Source organism: Cyphomyrmex costatus, unplaced genomic scaffold (genome assembly GCF_001594065.2).
Source record: "Cyphomyrmex costatus isolate MS0001 unplaced genomic scaffold, Ccosl1.0 scaffold60, whole genome shotgun sequence".
Taxonomy (NCBI): Eukaryota; Metazoa; Arthropoda; class Insecta; order Hymenoptera; family Formicidae; genus Cyphomyrmex; species Cyphomyrmex costatus.
The window spans coordinates 1,198,640-1,222,943 of NW_017280156.1; the positions used below are offsets into that span (position 1 = coordinate 1,198,640).

The following is a 24,304-nucleotide window of genomic DNA, read 5'->3' on the forward strand; positions in this document are numbered from 1 at the left end:
TTTATTTCTGCATTATGTGTTCATGTATCACGGTATAGTTGAAGAAATTGACCCATTCGATTCTACCAAACCTATGCAATCAGTGAGTATCACTTTTGCTTAATTGAGAGATTACAACTTAATTAAGTTGTAAATATCAAAATTGTACCATACATGAAGATGTTTATTTACGTCTTTCTTCTATAAGTCATTTTAATCTTTCTATGCAAGAATACCTGAATATCTATATTGAATTTTAAACAGTATACAATTTTGATATTATTGTGCGAATTTCGTTATGTGACGCCTCAAAAATTCTATTCTTTGAGTAACAATCTAAAGAACGTACAAAGGTCAACAAAAAACTAAAACGTTAATAAATTTTGTAAACAAAAATCAACATTTTATAATGTGTGTCAAAATAAAATTATTTTGATTTACTTTTACATTTTTAGCAGAACTTCTCTTACAGAAACATAATATTGATCAATTATTTTATTAGTCAATTTTATTACCGAAAGTATAAATATAATTACTCTCTTATTTGGACTCTAATTAGTTATTCGATATTAAAAATATTGAACAATAGTTGTGCTCTTAAAACAGGAAATAAGTAATTATAATTATTCCCTCTCTCATTATTGGTCAGTATTAGATTTCTATAAGGATTAAAAAATATAGTATAATAAAAAAGTAAAAAATTATGCATTGATGTGTGCTTAATTATCAACCTAAAGTATTTTTTTTATTAAAATTGCCAATGCATTAATCATTGCATAAAAAGAGAAAGGATGGAATATGCAGATGCAACTCTCTTCGAAAGCAATAAATGAAGGGACTGCGCCAAGTACCGCTCTTCTTAGCGGCTGCGACGACATTCGTCATTTCATTATCATTTCTTCGTATAGCTTAGAGAGTAACTTGCAGCTGCTTTGTGTGACCGACGAAGTGCTGCGGCCATCACTTTCGAAAAAAGTGCGAAGAGAAGAGAGAGAAAAATCTCGAGTCTATGCAGCTTTCCTTTTCTGTCTCTCTCTTTCTCTACTTTTTCCTCTCGTGTTTTCTTTGTTTTTCTCGACCGAATCATCGGAGATCTTCAACCTTTCAGGTTAACCGCGAGAAAGTATTATGGCTGTAGACACGCCTTCCCAAACAGGAAATTAGCTGCCGACAGGCGGTTCGAATTATAAATTTCTAGGGAAAGTCCCGTGTGCAGGAATCCCTTCTTTCGTTTCTTCCGCTACGCGTCTGATTCCATTTTATCGGAAACTTCAAAAGAACCGCCCTCGCCGACCCTCGAAGACGACCATACGGTTCTTCAATCCTGTAAAAAATAGGCGAATTGGATGATATCGATATAAAAATTTATATCGATATAGAATTTTTTCTAAAATTATATTGGCTTTTAAAGTCAGAGATTCATTTACAAAATATTTGAGCTTTCCTTTATTTCATTTTTCTATTTATTTTTTCAATTAATTACATTTTTTAAATCAATTAAATTATATAAATATATTATAATTGATTAATTTTTAACAAAAGGATTAAAAAAAACATTGTAAGTTAGCTTAATTTTTTCCAAACATTTTAATCTTTATAGAACAGTCTATTTAGATAGATACAGATCTGAAAATTTTAATTATAATTTTGCTGGACTGTCAAAATAATTATAAAGATTAAAGCTTATGATAACAATGGTAATACAATACTGTAAAAAATTTTAACATTCTAGCAATCAGTTTGAATGTTTTATTGTATAATCATTTTAACAATCAAAATTTATTTTTAGATTTGTATTAACTTAAATTAAATTTTTAAATATTTTGACAAAACTATTCTTTCAATGTAGAGAAAAAAGAATCGAGTTCGAATTCAGGGTCGAAGGGCAAAGGCTATAGGGCATGACGTTTTGGAACACTGTGTATATCTTTCGCAGGGTAGAAGGATGTCAACGATTCGCCCTGTCAATCCCCGTACACAGGCAAAGGCTGACGATGACGTGAGACTCCTTTTACGCATAGGTAGGAGACTACAAAGTGCACGCGTCAAGCCAGATGTCGGTGGAGCGGCCCGTCTTTATGGCTGTCAAGTTGCACGTAGACGAGACCGACGGACGTGCCGCGAAAAGGAGCATCACGACAACGCGAGCGGAAGGGTAAATGGAATCTAACGTCGACGCAAAGCGTCGGGACGCCCGTCATCACCGTCGTATCGTCTATTTCCTTCTTGACTTGCGTACCGATTGATTCGCGAGAGAAAAAGAATCGGCAAAAAGTAAAATAAAAATCTATCGCAAAAATTGTGCAAGAGACGAAGAAAAATTTTATAATTTACGTAGAAATTTATAATTTAATAAGTAATAATTAATCTATCATGATATTGTAATTTATTATTATCGTATTCCTGCTAATAACAAATGAAAGAAAGAAAATAATTTTTTAAAGAAAGAGAAATGATACATTTAAATGTTTGGAATTGTAATTTATGTATGCTACTTTATATTTGTTTCTAATTGTATTTCAACATTTTATCGATTTAAAAAATTTAGATTTTTACGGATCAAAATACCAAATTTTTAGTATCATAATTTTTAAAATTCTTAGAAAATTCTTGGAATTTTACCAATTTTCGAAAATCTTAATTCTCCCGATTGGGGGGAAATGTGAAATTCTTGGAATTTTAAATAATCTCACAGTGATATGTAAATGACAAATGTGTAATAATAAAGACAATTAATGGCAAAACTGATCACGACGGAAAAAAGGAAGAATGTAAAAGAGGATATGTAATACTTCCGCGAATGTGGGTCACTAAAGAAGAGGAATGAATGGACACAGTGTCTGTTATTTCTACTAAACCAACAATACTGATTCATATCCGTGAACGCCACAATTACAGAAATGCACCTATAACTGTGTGTTGTGATACATAGAAGGATGCGGGGGAAAAAAGTTGCGTTTCAGTAGAGTAACCTCTGCATTTGTGCGACGGATAAACAAAAGCGCGAAAAGAACGATAAGTCTGGGTTCACAATCTCGCCAAAACCGTAAGAAATTGACCAATCATAGTTGAATGCGAGAAAAATAATCGATTGTGATTGGTCAATTTCTTACAACTTTTTAGGGCTTAGGGTCTCTTAAAGCGAGGTGTGAACCCAGACTAAGAAGACTACGCCTTTCTTTGCGAAACTTCTCGCAAAGACGAGAGGAGAGAGGGAGATTCGAAACGTCGTGTGAACCGGATCTCTCGTCACCGCCAGCTGTCAAGCCGACTTGTCGTTTTCTCTCATCTCGTATACAACCACGTATGTGTGATGTTTTCTCCACGGTATACCGTGCGAGACGCAAACCGGCGACATTTTAAACAGTTTTAATTAATCAACGTCGACTCCGATACAATTCAAGGCGGTAAAAAAAAATTTGCATCCATGTCCTGCAAAAATAGTCGAATGGAATTGATAATTATCCTAGTAAATTATAAAAATATTCTTAATTTTTAAAAAGAAATTTCAAAAATTTAAATACATATTATTATTAATCTAAAAATATTAATATTATCTACAGATGTGTAAGATTCTCATATTAACATCTAATTATTAGTATTCTTATAAAAATGATTTTTGACATAAAAAATTATTAAGTTGTTTGTCAATTTAATAAATGATTTTATTGCCTTTTGGTTCTGCTCACAATTGCGCGTTTCAAGATTGAAAAATATACGTAAATAATAATTAATATATTATAAATTATCTTTATTCATATATAATTAAAGAGTTGATATATGATAATTTGGAACGAAAGAATGGAGACTAAAGAGAAAGAAATTAAGTCGGGAACTCGCGGAAAAAAGGCATAGTAGCCGAGCTGAGTACATTTATGGGGACGCGTTTTAGTGGATATAGTATTCATTAGGGAGGTCTATCGCGCGTCATCGAGGTGTCGTAAAAAAGGCTTATCCTGGTTTATACTTAAGAAAAAAACGTCTGCCGATCTATGTTCGTGGGAAGCCGCCATTAAGTATGTGTAAGTATTGATAATTCGGCAGCATTTCACAAAGGAAACTTCTTCTATTTAGTTTTTAAACATTTTTTTCTGAGTTTATTTTTTTTTAATTTCTCGGTTGTCTATTCCTAGATTTTATCAGACAGGATCACAAGCGGTGCAAGAAGACCGATTTCATAACATAAAAGGTTCTCTTAGGTATTTTTTTCTGTAAAAACAATCGTGCAATATGATAAATACATGGCCGTGGGACGACAGTCGTTTGCTTTCAGCAAAGAGACAGATTTCGGAGAAGGACGTGCGTTTTTTGTTTTTTCTTTTTCGTTCCGCTCACGAAAGAGGATCGATCTGTAATATGGTCCGGTCATCGAAGAACCTCAAGAGAACGGTAACGATGTCGACGCATGGAGATAATGTGACGATTGGCTCGTCGCCGTATTATTTTCGCTATCCTAGAGAATCGGTAAAAGCGCAGAACGGTCGAAAAACGTCGAGACAAAACGGTTAGTTTTTCTTTTCACTCTCTTTATAATTCTTCAATTGCATCACGGGTCCATTATTTGCACGCCGAGTGGTTTTCCAATCGATATTTTTAAGTTTCATGCAAAATTCTGTTTTTGTAAAAAAAATCGGCATTGTATTCTTTTTTTAATCTCCTAAATACTTTATAGATTTTGTCTTAGTTGATTAGAGCTAGCTGTTCTTTTGACAACTTCGGAGATTCGCAAGAATTACAAATTTATTTTGAATCTTCGAAGTGCAGGAAGAATGAAGTTTCAAAATCAGCCTGAACTTAAAAAAATTCGCAGTCAACTTCGAAGAATCAAGTTCTTCCAAAACTTCGAATTTTCGTAATTGTCAAAAGGAACAATTCTAATTTTTATCCTTTTTGAAACATAAGTTTTTTCCGTAATTTTTCAGAACACTAATTCGCTCTGATAAAATATCTTTCAATATTCTCCTTGAAGATTTCTTAGTTTATTATACGCATCTATTATATACACAAGAATCTTTCGATCTTTTAAATGATATATTTGACGATCAAAAATTACTTGTTGATTGTTTCGTACAGCGGATGATAAGCCTTCGGTAATTTTAACAATTGCGTTGTCTAAAGGAAGATGCAAATACTGTGTTTACAGTCTTATCGGGATGCTGGTGGTTCTGTTGTGCATCATGATTGGTGGAACGCTGTTCCCATATCCTCTACACGCCTCATGCATTGTTAAATGGTAATCACGCTTTATGTATCGCGTTTCAGAAAAATAAATAATACTTTGACAGAGTTGGGAAGGTTACTTTACAAATTAGGGTATTTAAATTTATACTTAATTTTTAATAATAAAGGGTAACTTATAAGTAATTTGAAAAGTAGCTTTCCCAATCCTCTGTACTTTGAATTCGGACAAGCTTTTTTATGGAATTTTGATTACTAAAGTACAGTTTCCACTAACAGTAAATACTAACTAAAAGTAATATAACATCAATGTTATAACTTCACATCCACCAATTTAACTATTACGCACAACATATATTATATTATTTATGTGTTATTGAATGTAAAATTATAATATTGATGTTATGTGTTACGTTTAGTTGATATTTACTGGATTGTCGCAATTTTCGAAAAACCGAAAATTCCGAAATTATAAGAAATATAATTGCGTGTATAGCTAAATTTCGTCGTTTCTTCGCGAATAATGCCCATTTCCATCAATGCAGATTAACTTTAATCTCGGTTTAATTTGTTTTTCATCTTTTTCTAATTCTAAAAATTAGAGAAAGATTAACAGTAAGTTAAACCGAGATTAAAGTTAATCTGCATTGATGGAAACAGGCATAAGTGACGTACCAAAAGCTATTCGCCGATCATCGAACTTAGCTATCGAAATAACAGGCAAAACGTGGTATTTTTGTGAAAAAGTTCAAAAGAGCTTTTTGGACGAATTTACATTCCACCACAGAGCTGCCGTTACTTTTTTCTCTGAGCGCCGAGAGATCGGATCCCTTTCATCCTACGGCAATAGCTAACGCGAATGATCGTCGCGTCGTTTTTACGAGGACTAAAGCTTTCGAAAAGTTTCTTTTGAAGCGACGTCCACGCCGCTCCCGTCAAGCGTTATATACACAGGGAAACTCAATATCGCCAGCGCGACGTGGAACTCGTATATTTTACTTTGGCTGGGACGACACCGCCCGAAAAATATACGATCCGCGCTTTTCCGACTCCACGGGAACGGACGGCGTCATGTCAGGGGAGTTCACTATTTTATTACTTTCGGTCGTTTCGAGTATCTTTTAAAATTAAAATCAAGTAGATACAAGTAGGAACTTTAGAACCGATACTTCTTATAAAAGAACATGGTACATCTCTAAATTACAAAGAAAGATGAGTGCGTTCAAAAGGAAGAGCTGAGATAAATACAATCGCGGTTTATAAAATCCTAAAGTTAAAACGCATTAAAAATTTAAAAATATACAAAGATGAAACGATTCCTACGGAAATATTTTATCCAACTGAGTCATTTAAATACTTTTTAAAGATAATTACTCTAGGAGATTTGACGATCCGTGCTCGCACGTGATGCAAAAGTTCCGACGCCAGATAACGAATTGGTCTTCTTGGAACACTTGTCGACAGCGTGACGATACTTGTCAGTATACGGTAAGAATATAATCTGATTTTTAAATGCAAATTAACTTTAACTTTTATCTCACGACACAGCTCAAGCTACCTGTAGAGAATAACATAATTAGAGCAACGCACAGGACATCAAAATCGCTCGAAAGGATTGAAATCGTATTCGAGGAGATGAACAATACATGTTTTGCCAAGGTAAACTTTTAATTGAATATAATAATTATTTTATGATAAATAACAAAAGCATAAATAATATTATAATGTGCGTTGAATAATATGAGGCATCTCATTACATTCGCGTTAATGTTTACCCAGCGAGAATGAATTCATCAAATCAACATCGATACGATAATTTCGATGTCTAATTGACGGTCATTTCTCGTTGAGTAATGAAAGCACGAATAATATTACAATATATGGTACGTCAAACAACATGAGGTGTTTCATTACTTCCGCATTAATGTTTACTCAGAAATGATTCATCAAATCAATATCAATACGATGATTTCGATTAAACGTTGATTCGATGTCTAATTGACAGTCATTTCTCACTGAGTAATGATGCGCCCTTTGATAAATTTGATATTAAAGAACGTATTAAATTTTGCCTCTTTAATAATTATCTGTAAAATCCTAAAGTTTAAATTGCCGAATGTTAGACTAATGAAAATATCATCTATATGTAGGCTGCTTCTGTTTCAAGCGGTTGGTTCACAATATTTGATTACGGGACAAATTATTGCAATCTACACAATTTGATTGTGGGAGCTGGTCTCGATAGACACGCGAAATTTCAAGAGCTGACGAATGATGCTGTGTGCACGCAATTTAATATGGCAGTCTGTTGATGAATTACTTGTGGTTTTTCAAAACTTACACATGTAAACTTATATTTCAAAATTTATATATATATAAATTATATATATATATATTATACATATATAAAGTATACTTATATATCGTATAATTATATATATTTAAATGTATATAATATTAATATATAAATTGAGAAATAACTATCAGTTACATAAAAATTGAAAATATTAAAAAAATAATCTTAATAATAAAAATATAATGTATATACGTATGTATATGAAAAAATATATGCATTATGTTTAGATTACACATTAATTCTTCAAAATTTATATATATTTCTGAAACATTCCAACGAGAGTCGGAATAAGTTTGAAAAACCATAAGCTTTTTAATATTTATAATAAAAATTTATATTTATATATTAATTTACAGAGTTTCGTATATAAGTGTTACAAGATTATTTATATCATAAGTTTGTACTTCGATATATCCTTTCTTATAAAATAGTAGATTATACCTCACTATAAATAATAAATATCGCTTACATTAAACACGGAACTATTATAATTATTATTATTATCCGTTATTACGGAAAAGATAAGAGATTACGTATCTTTTTTAAATATGTATTGTACATTTATCGTTGAGAGGAACATATATTTCTATTAACTGATCAGACAAAGTATTTTAAATAAATTATAAATCCTAATTAAACGAAAATAGTTAAAACTTCAATTGTTGAAATAATTCGAACGTTGAAATAAATACGTGCGAAATTAACATTTGTAAAAAGTAAATGTTTATATTTCATTTTAGACCTCTCTAAAGTCAAATTGAATAATTTAAACTGTTTGATTTTGTATATTTTCAGACTCGAATGGTCAAAGCTATTTAGAGTTTGATTTTGAAATTCGTACTCTTTGAACTGCGTTATTGAAAACAATTTATTATTTTAATAGCACAGTTTGTAACTTTGTAGATGCGTTTCAACATAGAAATATATTTGAATCCCAACGATCAAATAATACAAGTCATATAAATTAATTTAATTAAAACGCTTACCTAACATTAAAACACTAAAACATTAAAACACTAAATATACTGAAAATATTAAGCTTAAAGTGATCTTGAGATCACTGTTGTATTATTATCAAAAGAACGTTATTTACAAAATCGCAAAATGTATACAAATAATTTATAACCGTATTTAATTATTCTTCCTAACTAATTATTTTTCTCACGAGTTTTTTTCACGGATTATTTTCTTATTAAAGTCGTACTGATTATCATGATATTTTACATTAAAAAATAAATATTCAACCCCAATTTTTAACAATTATTAGATACACATTACTAACTATTTTACAATTATTAATCCTTTTTCGATTAATCAAGATGATCACTCGTAATAGATGTGCCAGTAGAATGACGGTAACAGTAGTTATATCCGGGTGAAACGAACGCTCGACATCTCCTACCATTTTTCGTTATTCCCATACAAGATAATTTCATCATCGGAGTATTACTGAAAGCATTCATTAGTTATTTTACAATTTTCTTTTTTTTAAAACTATTTTTCTTCTGACTTACAAGTCAGACTTTACTTACTTATTTATTTACCTTCTAGTTCGCGGCAAATCCATGTTATACCGGAAATTCTCTGTGTCATTGAAATCGTTTGTGCTATGATCTCCGAAATAATGATACTGCCGCATTTCGCTATCGATAGAAGAATCACATTCTGTCAAACTTGTCGCTAATTTAGGTTGCAAGTAAATAACGCCCTCATGCTTCTTCCTCGACGGTTGATACGAACAAGAGAGCTCTTCATGGGCATTTAAATTGCGTCCACCCCAAGAAGCGACCGCCTCTAACAAGGCATTAATTTTTCCTGAAAAAATTATCAGATGATGTAATAATCATCACACCATTTCAATCTTAAATAGAAGAAATACCTCTGAAATAATTTATATGCGAAATGCTGAGATAGTAAAGTTTCTGCACTGTACTTATTAATCTTGTATGCAACTGCATTTTTGGCATGGAATCAGAATTCGATAAAGATGTATTATCGTGTACAATTCCATTCGAATAGCCTTTTTGTTGATGAATCAGCTTAATTAACTCTGTCTTTGCTTCCGGGACGTTTGGTCCGATTATACGTTGTATTCCGATCATTATAAAATGCACTGCGTTAAAGAAATAAATGTCAATGCAATACACGTATCCATATGCATTACACGATTATACAATTGGGCGCGTTCAGCGGATTCAACAGTTGAGTGAGCGCTCGTTGTTATTGGTGTATTCTTTTAGATCATCCAATCAAAATTTTGGATCTGGAAGAATACACTAATAATAGCGAGCGCTCACTCAACTGTTGAGTCCGCTGAATGAGCCCACTGTCCCGTTTTTTATACGTCTATTAAGCTGACACAGTCACTGCAGCACAATCGAATAAAACTTACACAGAAATTTAGTGCTTTTTTGTTGCTTACTTCCCGAATTTGTTGCTCCATCCTCGAACCTTGAAAAACCATCCCTAGCTACCCAGAGTCAGCACACCACCTACAAACTGTTAATTCTTGAAATATCTCGATTGATTACGATTCTATGATTTTGTTGCTCGCGATTTCCGACAATTACGATTTTGTTGCTCCACCCCCCGAACCTTGAAAAATCACCCTTATGCCTGTTTCCATCAATGTAAATTAACTTTAATCTCGGTTTAACTTAATGTTCATCTTTTTTTAATTTTTAAAATTAGAAAAAGACGAAGAGCAAATTGAACCGAGATTAAAGTTAATCTATATTAGTGAAAATGGGCATTAGCAACCCAGAGTCAGCACACCACTTATAAACTGTCAATTCTCGAAATATCTCGTTCGATTACGGTTATATCCGGGTGAAACGAACGATCGACATCTCCTATCATTTCTCGTTATTCCCATACAAGATAATTTCATCATCGGAGTACCTATTACTAAAAGCATTCCTTAGTTATTTTACGATTTCCTTTTTTTTTAATAAGTTTTCGTCTGACTTACGAGTTATTTATTTACCTTCTGGTTCGCGGCAAATCCATGTTATACCGGAAGTCAGCACCCAGAGTCAGCACACCACTTATAAACTGTCAATTCTCGAAATATCTCGATCGATTACAGTTCTCTGATTTTGTTACTCGCGATTCCCTACGAATCCGATTTTGTTGCTAACTCTGACATAAGAAAAGCAATTAGTTCATCTCGCTCGGCGCCCTCGCAGGATACTTTACTCTCTAATTGCTTAAAGAATTTTTTACCCCAATATTTTTAGTACCAAACTGTACTTGTAACATATACTCTCGAAATATACCCATTTTTGATTTTGTTACCAATTCTGTAGGCCTATTCTGTAACTTTTTAACGACATTTTTACTAGATAGGGATATCATTGCGTGTAGGTATTTCACATAGTGAAAAAGCTGCGCAATGACAGTATAACGATACCGAACTGTCGATAGACGTATACAGAATATGGGCCCTGATATGAAAAACAATTAGTTTATCCGGATCGGTGTTCGCGTCATATAACTTTATTCCCGTACTGAGGGTGCGTTTCGATATGCACTGCCAGCACTAACAACATGACGTCATAAAGCAATGCTGCGAAACCGTTCCAAAATTGATAATCCTACTTTTATGCTTAATTGTAGCTGCTATAACGAAATGGCATTCATAATACTGCCAGTGCTGATAGAATGCTGATATCGAAACGATGGCTGCAAACTTGTTATATTGTCGAAATTAGCGAAGCATTTAATTTTAATAGATTCAGATAGTAAATGGCTGCGTTCAGTAGAGAAAGCAGCTTTTCAACTGTTGTAAAATTCTTTAATATGATTGGTCTTGCTTATTTCCTTATTACATCTAAATGTATAAGCCAATCATATTCAAGAAATACAACAGTTGCATAGCTGCTTTTTCTGCTGAACGCAGCCAATGGGTGCATCCAGAAGCACAACTGCTCACTGAGCGCTCAGTGAGCTCTTGTATCTGTTTGGTTTATATTTTTAGATCTAATAGAATATGCCAATCAGATAAAAAAGCTCACTGAGCGCTCAGTAAGCGGTCGTGCTTCTGAATGCACCCAATGTTCAGACAGCGAAGAAGAAATTGAATCGTTATTGGTAATATAATAGGAAATATCCCATTGTAATACCTATTACTACTAATCCATAATAGTAAAATCCCTATAGAAAATTATTAGATATTACTTCGCGTAGAAAACTATTGCGGATGAGGATTTACCGATTCGAAACGCCCATCGAAAACTATTGATAACTGTAGGAAAATTCATATAATAAAAATATTGGAAACTATTAATCAAGAATAGTAAAATTCTTATAAGAAATTATTATTACTACACATAGAAAATTATTGCGGATGGGGATTTACCGATTCAAAACGCTCAATAAAAACTATAGAATTTTTCTTAGTAGTTTTCTATAGAAAATTTTAAGCAGGGAATGACTTTGTACGAGAAATCATGAGAAATGTCTAATGCCACATGCTCTTCTAAGGACGCCGCCATGTTTCTATTCTGCGAATACCTCACCTCGTGAGCTGCAGTAATGTAAGCAGGAAATGACGACAAAATCTATGACGTCGTATCCCTGCTTAAAATTTTCTATAAAAAGCTATAGGAACATATAGAGAGTTTGTATAGGTATTTATAGTTTTTAATAGTTTCTATAGTAGCGCACGAGAGCGACTATAGAAGCTCTACAGTTATCAATAAGATTCTATGAGTATAATAATAGAAAACTATTGCGGATTGGGATTTACCGATTCAAAACGCTCATTAAAAACTATAGAATTTTCTTAATAGTTTTCTATAGAAAATTTTAAGCAGGATACGTATAACGATCCGTCGGGCTGCGCAGAATAAAAGGAACAGGGAACAGAGAATAAGAATTTCAACCTATCAGAAATCATGTGCTATGGAATATACACTGTTTATTCCACAGTATATGATTTCTGATAGGTTGAAATTCTTATTCTTTGTTTTTCCTTTTATTCTACGTAGCCCCTCAAAGTTTACTGCAATGTATATCAAAACGGCATTCGCAGTGCTGCCAGTGCATATCGGAACGCACCCTGAATATTTTTCATGCGTCAGACTTAGCAACAAAATCGAAAATGGGTATATTTTGATTGTATATTTAGTGGCTGCCTGGCCAGTAATCAAGAAGAAGAAGAAGTTTGATTGTATATGTTACGAGGAACGTCATGTTATCAAAATCATTAGGGCAATAAATTGTTTTAACATGATTTACAAGATCTTAATGCACTTATTGTTTTTCATGTGTTATAGTTAGCGACGAATGCGAATATCGATATATTTCGATAGTGTATGGTGTTTAGAACAATTTGAATTGACAGTTTGTAGGTGGTATGCTGACTCTGGGTGGCTAGGGGTGGTTTTTCAAGTTTCGGGGGTGGAGCAACAGAATCGTAATCGTCGGAAATCGCGAGCAACAAAATCAGAGAACCATAATCAGTCGAGATATTTCGAGAATTGACAGTTTATAGGTGGTGTGCTGACGCGGAGTCGCTAAGGGTGGTTTTCGAGGGTTGGGGATGGAGCAACAAATTCGAGAAGTGAGCAACTAATTAGCAACTAATTAGCACAAAAGAATATTTATTATTACTTTTTTTATTTTTTTTTAATGGCTATACTAACTTTATTCTTAAGCTAGCACAGCCATGATTTTCTCGAAATTAGCTGGAGAAACAAAATCGGGAATAGAGCAACAAATTAGCAAAAAAAAAGCACTAAATTTCTGTGTAAGTTTTGTTTGAAAACTGTGTTTTATTCGATTGTGCTGAAGTGGCTATGTCATCTTAATAAACGTGTTTCTTTTTCTTATTTTTACAGAGACATCTTATCATAAAGTTTAATAACTTACTTGCGGTGATCAAGAATATTAACACCGTTATAGATGTAAAATCTAAACAAGCCCCCATGCCATGTTTCAAGTAGGTGAAAAGATTCGCTGGTACAATGCCCATGATAGTAGCTCTGGTTAAAAAAGGTGCTTGTAAAAATGCAGCGACTATCATCGCCACTAATAAATACAAAACATGTAAAACTGTGCGATATGCTCTTTGTATTTGTTCACCTAAAAATACAAAAATAAATATGGACATATTGTATTTTTAACATATTCTGATTTATCTTAGTTTCTTTTTTTTTCAAACAAAACTTTCTAACCTAATATGATTATATGTAATGTAATTAATTTAACAAAATTATGAAATAGTTTTGAACTGAGTTATTTTTTTATAAAACAAATATTTTATATATCATACCAGAATCACCGATATAAGTAGTAATCCATCCCAATTTTTGATTTACTTCGGTGCTCATTGTATTAGTGAGATTCCAAATGTACTGGACAGTATCATTAATTTGCGTAAGCATCTGCATCGTTTGTTCGTATTGATGGATGGTTTCCTCATGTTGTTGTAACAAATGATTAGTGTTATGTTCGATTTTCTCCCAGATCATTTGTGCTTGTTCCTGTATGCTAAACAAATCCTGCAATACTTCTTTATGATTTTCTCCACGTTCGACAGCCTGTTGTTCCATATCTTTATGAGCCTTTTCTGAAGAACATATTAAACATATTCAGAATTTTTACGTATAATCGTAAAAAATCGTATAATTGTATAAAAAAAACCACGTATAAAAAGATTTACTAACCTAATTTGTTTTTTATTTCTTCCGTCATTGCAGCAAGCTGAGCATGGCCAGATTGTATTAACGCTTTTTCATTATACAACTTTCTTAGGTTTTTTGTTACAAGATTTTGAGCTGTTGCCTGAGCATCCTTCAAGTTTTCTTGTTGTGATAAAAGTAACTTGTTTTTTTCAGTCAATGATAATAGAGCTTCTGTTGTTTGTTCTTCCAGACGATCTTGGCCTTCCTATTTAATACAATTAATATAATGCCTTAATTTAAAGTTAGGAGCAAATTAAGAAATTTACTGAAGAAACATAATTACCTTCAAGGAACTCAGTGTCTTGATTTGAGAATGCGCAGACTGCATCAGCTTATTGACAGTCAACTCTGTAAGAGCACGGAATTGTGTATTTCGAGCTGCATAACAAATTGCCCTTGCTCTGTTACTTATTAAGTGATACGCATTCCACATATCAGCATCCATGTCAGTTGTGCATTGCTTAAGAGACTAAAAAAGATTAAAAAATCATGCTTTATACTTACACTGACTTACACAACAAAGTTACAAAATTATATTCTGTCATATGCATATATTTTTTCAAAACTGCACGCTCTTTTTGGCACTATTCATTAATTATTATTTATATTTCTAATTTTTTAAATTAAAATCAAGCTTATTGTGTATGTGATATTAAAATTTGCATAAATCAAACATCAGCACATCATTCAAACATCAGTACAACATACGCGACACTAGACAACTGAAACCATAAGCTTTGGGGAGATCCATAAAAGTAAAGGGAGGGGGAAATGTGCAGGTTTAAACAGGCATGGAAGTTACCCCCTCAAACTGTGAAGGGTTCTGATATTCTGCAGCATAAGCACATACATATCCTGTTTTCGTACTGACAGTGTAAGTCAATCACTCTTGTCATTAACAAAAATAATAAATCGATAAATTTTAATAAATTATTAGGCATGTGAGAGCATCAAACACACATTAAAAGCCATAGAAATATATAATAAATATAAAATTCCCTTTATAATATTATACATATATATATATATATGTATATATAAAAATTTTATACGATAATAAAATGTAGAAGAGAATTTTGACAAATCGTAATGGAGATAATAAAACCTAGACAATCTAAACATTATTTTATCACGACAGTTATGACATTTTTCTGACATTGACATCAATATCGACAATAATATCTGCTTGCTACCTGGAAAGTTTTTTTTTTTTTTTTTGCAAAAACGCCGTGTTTTATAAAATACGTACCATTTCTTCAGTGCAGGGAAACATCTTCCTGCCTTCAACTGCTGATTGGCAGTTAAGGAGATTGACACCCAGCTTTGCCAGTTCCTCCTCTGACATGTCGGAGCATGAGGTTTTAATCTTCATGATGACCTTGTGCTGACAAATCTCTAATGGGGAAGAAAGCTGGATGTCAGTGAACTTGGAAGCTTCTTGGAGAAATTTCTCATCTTCTGTCATCGATTCATAAGGAATTGAGATCAGAGGTACACCATCGGCAACCAGGACATTCGAATCTGTTTTCGTTTTCCACAGCCAATCCAACATAAATGTTCTAACAATGTTACAATTAAATAACAAAATTAATGTTATCAGGAGAAGTCTATACTCCATTTTGCACCTTATTGATCTGAAATAAGAATCAAGAACAGTTGATTGATTGATGGAATATAACCAAGATTGAACAAAATTTACTGCCAATGAAAATCTGTAGTTTATGTTATATTCACTATAATTTTCAGTACTGGTAGTAAATTTTGAAAGCCTTGGATAACTTTCGAGTCTTGCATTAGCTCTTAATATATGTGATTAAATCATTCGTGTCCTGCATATTTCTTTTATTTTTCAAGAAACTAGGAGCACATCAAGTAATTAATTAGAACATTTATATATAGTTTTTAAAAACACACAACCATATATATTTTCTGAAGATGTTAAAATATATGTAAGAATTACTTATAATAATTCTGCTATATTTATTATTAAAATGATGAAAATTAACGAATGATTCATCATGTGTACTAAGAGTTAATCAACACTGAAAGACATAATAATTACCTAAAACTATCGACGAGATTTGATGATAATCGAGGTAAATAAATAATGCACGATCTGTTCCTGTCGAAGAGTGATATTACAAAATTGCATTACTAAAAATAGATAGCTGTCTGCACCGTTTTCCTCGTCGTGCGGTTTCACCGACAACGCGCCGACGTAGAGAAAATCGTGACACGAGTTCCTTTCCGGGACAAGCGAGCAACAATGGGTTTATCCGTTTCGCAAATTCAAACGTGATGATAAACACTTTTTCATGTATTTCGTCCGTGTACTCCAACGGCAGTGCTATTCAAAATGTGCAAATGGCGGTCAAGGACGGAGCCACGCGATCTCGTTCGTCGTATCGTACTTTCCTCACTCCCGGCTTGTCGTCGCGCAACCACCGCGAGATTTGAGTTTTATTCGTTTTGATTCCACCGCGAAAGGAGACTGAAAGGTCTTTGAAGAATCTACGATGAAATCGTCAAAAACTATCGTTGCACCTTTCAAGCGAGAAACACCAGAGCGGACTGCAGTCAGAGTCAGGCAGTTACGAGCGCGAATGCGGCAACAAGTGTTCTACCATGTTCCATCGAACTTTTGAAAATAACCAATCGTGTGGTGCGCACGCTTGTTCTGAATCAGGGAACAAGTGGTCCGTTTCCTGTTCCTGCACTAGACTGAACTAGAACTTTCTCTCTAGAGCTTTCTATCAGGGTTGGATAAGTTAATGTTTCTTTTTTAACTGAATAAAGTTAAAGTTAATGGCTTTTTCAAAATTAATAAAGTTAAGTTAAAAGTTGAAAAAATAAAAAATTAATTTAACGTTAGTTAAGTTAATATTGAATTTATTCAAGTTGAAAAAAAAGTTAATTTCGAAAAAAATTATTTTTTAGATCAAAATGTCCTAATTTTTCTTAAAATGAGATTAAATAATTACAGTATAGATTATTAGGTTTATTTTTTAATAAGTCTTAAACCATAAGAAATTGATCAATTCAATTCGAATACAAGAAGAATATTTGACTATAATTACTCAATTTCTTATGATTTAAGGCTTAAAACACTTTGTAAATTCGGATTAAAGTTTATAAGGCATAACCGCATAAGCCAATTAGAGGGCTGTATTAGCATCTTAAGAAATTACTTAAGATGGTCTTAATGGGCCTTCTACAAAAGCCATAAATCGGAAGTAAGAAACTAAAAATTGACGACTGTGATTGGTCCATTTCTAGCTTATGACTTATGATTTGTGACTTACGGTTTATTGTAGAAGGCCCATAAGAATTGACTATGAATACCGGCCTTAGACTAGATTCAGACTATGGATTCCGGCCTTTTTAAAACTTTTAACGTTTTTAATTAGTTACTACCCAACCCTGCTTTCTACAAATATCAAACATATACCTATCTCACTTTAAGTTCTAAAAATGAATACTAGTTCAGTCACAGAAAACAAACCTAAGGAGTCGAGAATTCACAAACTGCAAATTAAGTACTTTATTTTCATTTTAACACACATAAATATACACACACACACACACACACACACATATACACGAAACGCACTTGTATGGTATCATATTTCACTCGGTGGTATCTTCGATGATCGATGATATTGCGTCATAGCCTCTTCTTCATTTTTTCTCCGGCACAACCTCGCTGATGCCGTACATACCAGCTAACAAGCGCCCATGCGATGGAAGTACTGGTTCCTTGGGTGGTAAATATGGTCCTTTCTCACCCATATATACGTATCTTTGGAATTTGTTAAGAAAAATTATGCAAAATTATCGAAGAAAAAAGAGAGTCGTAAAGAAGATGAACTGCTTTTTCTGTTATGTTCCAACATAATTATATTATTACATTAAGTGTATATTTTATATATACATATATGCACAATTATAATAATATTAATAACATTAAAAGTATATTATTACAATAAAAACGTTTAATAAATTATTTATATTTATTTTCATTAATATACATTAACTTTAATTTACTCTTTATCTTTTTCTAATTTTAAGAGAATTAGAAAGAATAAAATAATTCTTAAAATTAAAACAAAAATAAAGAATAAATTAAATCAAAATTAACCTACAATGAAATAGACTTATGTCATATTAATTTGTTTAAATTTATTTTTTATCTTTATTTAATTTTTAGAACTAAGGAAAGATAAAAAGTAAGCTAAACCAAGGTTAGAGTTAAACTGCATTTACAGAAACGGGCATTAGTTCTAAGAATTAGAAAAAGAGTAAACCAAGATTCAAATTAATCTGCATAGAAACAAACATTATACAGCCTTGCATTGCATTCGTATTTAAAATATATAAATATGTATACAAAGTTTTATTATAAAAGGATACGGCAATCTTAAGATCCAATATGCACTTTGGGAAAGTTTGATCGGCTCCTCACAACCAGTAACGAATATCGGGCAAGGTGGAGGACCAGGTTGAACCCGAGGGTTCAACGTGACATGCACTGGCGCTTTAGGTGTCACCACATGAATTCTCATTAGTTGAGCGATTAAGGGTTTAATTTGCCTAAAAAAATGAAGAGAAAAAGAAATATATACTTGTGCGTTAAACGGGTTTACATATGCGAATATTGTCATTAAATCGAGTATGATCGAATTCTACAAACCTACAAGGGCAAGGAAAGTACAGAGGCATATCAGCTGTACTGGACGTCACCTTGTTGCCACTGTCTTTCACTATACCGTTTCCAGTTGCCTTTAGTACCTTATCGGGTGCTGACGCCATAAAGCGATGTCCACGCGGACACTCGTATTCCACTCCGACAAATATTTTCACCACAAATTCTTTGCCTCCCTTCGATTTACGACCACGTATGGCGTTCATATTCTGGAAATTCTTGCCTCCTCGTGGGCAATAACCTCCGTGATCGCCCACTAATGGCCACAGTGGATTTCGTTCTTTTTGATGTTCCAGTCTATAATGGATATTTATTTTTCTTGTTCCCGTTTCCACCAATATAGATTAATTTTAATGTCGGTGTTCAACTTATTTTTCATGTTTTTCTAATTCTTAGAATTAGAAAAAGATGAAGAGAGAGAGTAACTTAAATAGATATTTAACTTAATCCATATTAATAGAATATTAAAAAATTTTTCCGTAAAAAACCAGTATACGTAGAAACTACAAAACTTTCTTCTCACCTAACAGTCACGTCCCATGGTAGTAAAAACGCGGAGGTAGGGAATACTCCGATCTGATGTTGCAGTCCTAAATTGTGAGAATAAAGACTACTCGGTCCAAGGCATACCAAAGACCAACTAGAGAATTGCGGCAGCAAACCGGCTGGTGATTCAGTGTGTAACATTCCAGGTAGATATTCTGTCGTCGATGGCTGTCTGACCAAAGATTTGTCTGTAAAATGCATATATCAGCATAAATTTCTAATTAAATACTTGAACTCATATTAAGCAGAATGAGAGGTCACAAAGTAACGTTTGATGAATGACGTTAAAATAAATCATAATTAATTACAAAATGACTTTTAGTAATTATTTTTGAAACCATTTTGATGTCATTTTGATGTCACGATGACTTGTGTTTTACTTAAGATACTTCTGTAGTGAGATGAAATACCTTTAGAGTTTTCTGCGTCGCTGTCAACGACTTCTATAACAACTTTGTGCGAATCACTTGGCGTCAGACTTGTTTTGCTGCTTAATCTCGGAATATCTCCTTCTATTGGGTCGCTTGTTGCTGACGATTGACCACCGCTACCATAATCTGTATTTTCATCTGCAATATGTTTAGATGTTTATATATTCGATAAAAGAATATTTATTTTATCGACGCTATTACTCGCCATTTAAAGTATCGGCTCCTAAACTGCAAGCTTGCGTATCTTGTGGTGTAGAAGATCCGTTGCGACTGAAGGAATCATAACGTTTTGTTGCTGAAAATAACTGCGCTGCTCTGTAGATGAAGAAAAACAAGAAAGTAGATTAGTACTACCAGGAAGAAATCTCTTACAATGCGAAAGCTATACCTGTAATTATGTGTACTGGGTTGAAACACGGGGAACTGTATGCTTTCTAGTTGTGCGCAACCACATTGTTTCGCTAACATTTGAAAATAGTCATGATTCGCTTGTCTCAGACTGAACGGATCTTCTCTCGAGCCTTGAACTCTGCCACAATTGCAAGCGCACACGTATCTGACGCCACTACAATGCTCTCTAACAGGTAATTCACTATGGATGAAAATAAAGGGAATTGATATTGTAGATATAATGCACACATATAAATAAGTAATAATTTATTACATATAAGAAAGTATACCTGTCGTCCTCTCTGGGCTCGGTTTGCTCTCCGCCTCCCGCACCTTCGCTACCACCTCTATGAACGGGATTCGTACAAGGATGACCGGTAAGTGATAACACTTCGCACATTTGTCGACCAGCTCGCCAATGTTTGTCACATTCAGCCTGTAATTTCTCACTGAATTCCTCAAACAATGGACCGCGGGCATGCATCTCAAAGACTGCCATTGCATGTGCTAACTTCGATTCGTGATATGCTCTAAAAAGTAAAAGAGATTTTAGAACATGATGTAGACATCGCGATCATTACAAATAATTTTACCTTGTATAATGTTGCGGTAAGTTCTCTTGATACGCTTGTAAAGCTCTCGGTAGTACTTTACTGCATCGGCTTTTACTAAATTTCACGTCAGTATCTAATAAATTATGAAGCGTTAACAGTTCCTTATCTGTTCCATGCATAAAATAATCAAAAACTTTATTTGCTACTTGGCAAAATATGTTTAAAGTAGGTATCTGAAAAGTATCAATCAGCTTTAGGAGTTGTTTATTGCCAAACATTGTTTTAATACTAATATTATTTAATAAATATTATTTTCAGTTACACAGCATTAGAGAGAATAACTCTATTTATTTTATAATTTACCTCAAAATGGGCCGGTGTAGAATGTCGACTGACATTGTCATCAAATCCTCTTGCAAAAGCCAGATTTATATGTTGTTGCAAAAATGATTTAAACAAGTGAGTTTCTGTAAATGCAAATAATTGTAAAATATATATATATATACATTATGATAGGGTTTGAATTTAGATTACTGAGGCTTCTCGACGCTGTGCCACTGGAACTAGTTTTACAACTTTGTATTAATTTTCTCGCCATGTAGCCCAACATGTCCCTTGAGTCGGTACTTCCGGTATGCACGTACACAAATTCCTGATTAGCTGGTATCGCAAACAAGGAATTTGAGCTATCAACAAAGAAGGTAATTTCAATGTTCAGCTGAATTTGTTTTAAGCTCAATTATTGTGCGTACGCGTGCGTTACTTTAATTTTAAGCAAGATTTAAAACACACGCACACACATTCTCTCTCTCTCTCTCTCTCTCTCTCTCTCTCTCTCTCTCTCTCCCCCCCCCTCTCTCTCTCTCTCTTTCTCTCTCGAGCCAAAGAGAGCTAGAGAAAAGAGTTTTAAGTCTTGCTAAAAGCCAAAGTAACACTGGAATAATCAGACTTTAAAGAGAGCATATATTAATTTTATACCTGATATTTGTAACAATTCTATTTTTCCTTAATACATGATAAATTTGATCCTCAAGAGAATGTTCCAATTTTTTTATATTAGTTTCATTGTCTGGATTCTGAAATACCGCAGGACAGGTTTCAAAATAAAATAACACCCGTGGTGAACAGGGCCTGGCATTTGAAATCCAATCCTTGGATAGACTATGAATGCAACTTAACACATCAGAAAGTTGCGGAGAAATCTTTTGTCTATTACAAATACATTGTAATCATTATTTTATTGAAATAAAAATTAATTTTTGTCTATATATTTTATTAATAGAAATAAAACATTTAATTTGATCAAAAATAAGTTTGATGCTAACCTGACTATGTCCATAGCACGAAATAAATGTACATAACTGTAATCAAAGGTGTGTGTTGGATGAGTAAGCACCATTACGTGAGATATATGAAACAGAACCAGGAGTGCTCTTGCATATTTATCTTTCATGTGTGCCCAAACACTGAGAAAGTCCTTGCAATCCTGCTTTTCCGTGAACTTATCATATTCAGCTAGAACTGTATGAGCATCCAGGAATCCTCTTAAATGCAAGCAAACTGTCTTTTCTTTAGGATTATAATATCCTTCAATTTCACACTGAAGAAAGATAAGTCAGGATATTATTTGTTAGAAAGTGTGTAAAAAGTTAAAGAAGATATCTTACCCCGGACTGTTGATCTATCTCTGGTTCATCCAGGAGGTTCAACTGAAGTATGGAACTCAGCATATCTGCCTTGCATCCTTTTGCTCGATACTGAGACTTACCGAACACCGAGACAATTACCACTTTCTTGTCGGCTTGTGTAAAACTAAAAAAATAAAGAGGTCAACAGACAACCTCTTCCTTTCCTTCAAGTAAATTTTATTAGATTAATGCTATCTGAGAGATATTCATCTAAAATCTATTCGATCTTAGATTCGCTTTAACAAAATGTTTCTCTTTACACATAATTCTATATACCTGTCCACATCACATGGGAGTTTGAATTTATGCGGACGCATTATAAATTGTAAGCTTATTTACATTTACATACGAACAATGTAATTGTACTAAGCAAATAGGTTAGGTTTCACATTACGCATGACATGACACTGGATAAGTAATGGAGTAGTATATTGTGGAAAGTGGAATGTGGAGTCTGTCAGTCTCTAGATACACAACTTTTTTTAGGAATAATTGTGTGTGTATGTGTGTGTGAATATATATAGGAAGAAAGAAAATCTTTTCTCACTCATTCATGATAAATTTGATAAATTCAATGCTACTTGCTTCAGAATTCAAATATGGAAAAATAAAAGTTATATACATATATAATATATAATAATATATTACATATATGTACATACATACATATTATTATGTATGTATACCTAAACTTTTGTGTGTATTATACGATATATTATATAATTGTATATATTTTATTCGGTTGAGCTATCTTACCTCTAATTTTGTAAAAAGAATCATTCGAAGTGTTTTGTAATATGTAAATTTTATATTGTCACTTTTTATATGATTATGCAAAAATATTATTATAAAGATATTTTTTAAATAAATAATAAACAATTTATTGTAAAAAGAACGCGTTTTTAGTTGTTGAAACGAGCACAACCATCTGTAATTCCAAATGTAATTTTAGTTAATGTTTTCTTCTTTCTAGAAATATACATATATAGATTTGAATCTCGCGGGACTTTCCGTCGCGTTATAAACCGAGAAGCCTGAAAGCGGCCATGCCCGGGATTTAGCTACAACTTTAAAGCGGGGAGCACAGACTTTTGCATAACGCATAAAGCATGTGCATAAGGAATTTCATTGTCCCATTTTCTTATGCATGAGTCAATGGACCAATCAAATTCTTTGTGTATATGGTTTATGCGTTATGCAAAAGTCTGTGCTCCCCGCTTTATTTTGAAGCTCCTCTATGTCCACAAAACGTGGACATTGAACTATGTAGCCAATGTCCACGATCGTGTCGGTAATGTCCACAATCGTGTCAGTAATGTTCACGATTTTTGGTTCGAATCTTCCCTATATCTATGATTTTTTTGGTTCGAATCTTCCCTATAAATTATTTTAAAAATTCGAACATTTTTCAGTTTTGACATTCACTATTGTAATTTTGTTAATTTGAAATTATCTCAACTTTAACATCACATTATTATTCAACAAACCGAAAAATCCTTAAGTTTAAATATAAAATATTTGGTAGATTTTTTAATGATATATGTAAGTAGCAATTTTGTCACAATGATAGGCTTTGTAACAAGTGCATTCTATTTGGCGATGCAAGTTGACATAAGAATTATTTTAGCTTCCTTGACATTAGCAGAAAAATCTAAGAGGCAATGCCGGCTATTTCCCTATTACCGTCAAAACCGCTTATACACTTGTACATTCATTTATGGTTTGAGAAAAACTACTTAGCTACATTTATTTTCTAATCCTATCAAGACAGGGGGAAATCATATAGCAGAA

The 24,304-nt window shown here is 33.1% G+C and overlaps 3 protein-coding genes across 3 annotated transcripts; 1 reads left to right on the top strand and 2 right to left on the bottom strand.

The window, feature by feature from the left end:
* The first annotated feature begins 1,924 nt into the window (after positions 1–1,924).
* On the top strand, positions 1,925–7,538 carry LOC108779505 (uncharacterized). The gene is made up of 6 exons (XM_018546926.1): positions 1,925–2,134; positions 4,437–4,483; positions 5,123–5,212; positions 6,537–6,645; positions 6,706–6,816; positions 7,308–7,538. Exons 1-6 carry the CDS (start codon positions 1,925–1,927, stop codon positions 7,467–7,469), a joined length of 729 nt encoding a protein of 242 aa, XP_018402428.1. The 3' UTR covers positions 7,470–7,538.
* Positions 7,539–8,764: 1,226 nt separating this feature from the next.
* LOC108779551 (protein brambleberry) lies at positions 8,765–15,820 on the bottom strand. The gene is made up of 8 exons (XM_018546978.1): positions 15,452–15,820; positions 14,486–14,671; positions 14,185–14,407; positions 13,791–14,087; positions 13,388–13,600; positions 9,393–9,626; positions 9,058–9,328; positions 8,765–8,962 (listed from the first exon to the last, which is right to left on the bottom strand). Exons 1-8 carry the CDS (start codon positions 15,818–15,820, stop codon positions 8,824–8,826), a joined length of 1,932 nt encoding a protein of 643 aa, XP_018402480.1. The 3' UTR covers positions 8,765–8,823.
* A 2,003-nt stretch (positions 15,821–17,823) lies between these two features.
* On the bottom strand, positions 17,824–22,908 carry LOC108779544 (protein SMG8). The gene is given in 15 exon segments (XM_018546972.1): positions 17,824–18,001; positions 18,613–18,792; positions 18,893–19,201; positions 19,428–19,638; positions 19,861–20,019; positions 20,087–20,196; positions 20,270–20,473; positions 20,562–20,801; positions 20,865–21,058; positions 21,189–21,342; positions 21,344–21,511; positions 21,804–22,034; positions 22,151–22,425; positions 22,493–22,637; positions 22,790–22,908. Coding segments are annotated over 15 exon segments (2,742 nt in total). The 5' UTR covers positions 22,831–22,908; the 3' UTR covers positions 17,824–17,880.
* Between the last annotated feature and the right edge of the window lie 1,396 nt (positions 22,909–24,304).

Excerpts from the sequence above, each read along its gene's own strand:
- LOC108779505 (XM_018546926.1), top strand. The coding sequence starts at position 1,925 with ATGTCAACGATTCGCCCTGTCAATCCCCGTACACAGGCAAAGGCTGAC. Across the intron at positions 5,213-6,536 it reads GCCTCATGCATTGTTAAATG|GAGATTTGACGATCCGTGCT; the intron begins GTAATCACGCTT and ends TAATTACTCTAG. Across the intron at positions 6,646-6,705 it reads ACGATACTTGTCAGTATACG|CTCAAGCTACCTGTAGAGAA; the intron begins GTAAGAATATAA and ends CTCACGACACAG.
- LOC108779551 (XM_018546978.1), bottom strand. The coding sequence starts at position 15,820 with ATGGAGTATAGACTTCTCCTGATAACATTAATTTTGTTATTTAATTGT. Across the intron at positions 14,672-15,451 it reads TTCCCTGCACTGAAGAAATG|TCTCTTAAGCAATGCACAAC; the intron begins GTACGTATTTTA and ends AATCTTTTTTAG. Across the intron at positions 14,088-14,184 it reads AGAAATAAAAAACAAATTAG|AAAAGGCTCATAAAGATATG; the intron begins GTTAGTAAATCT and ends TATGTTCTTCAG.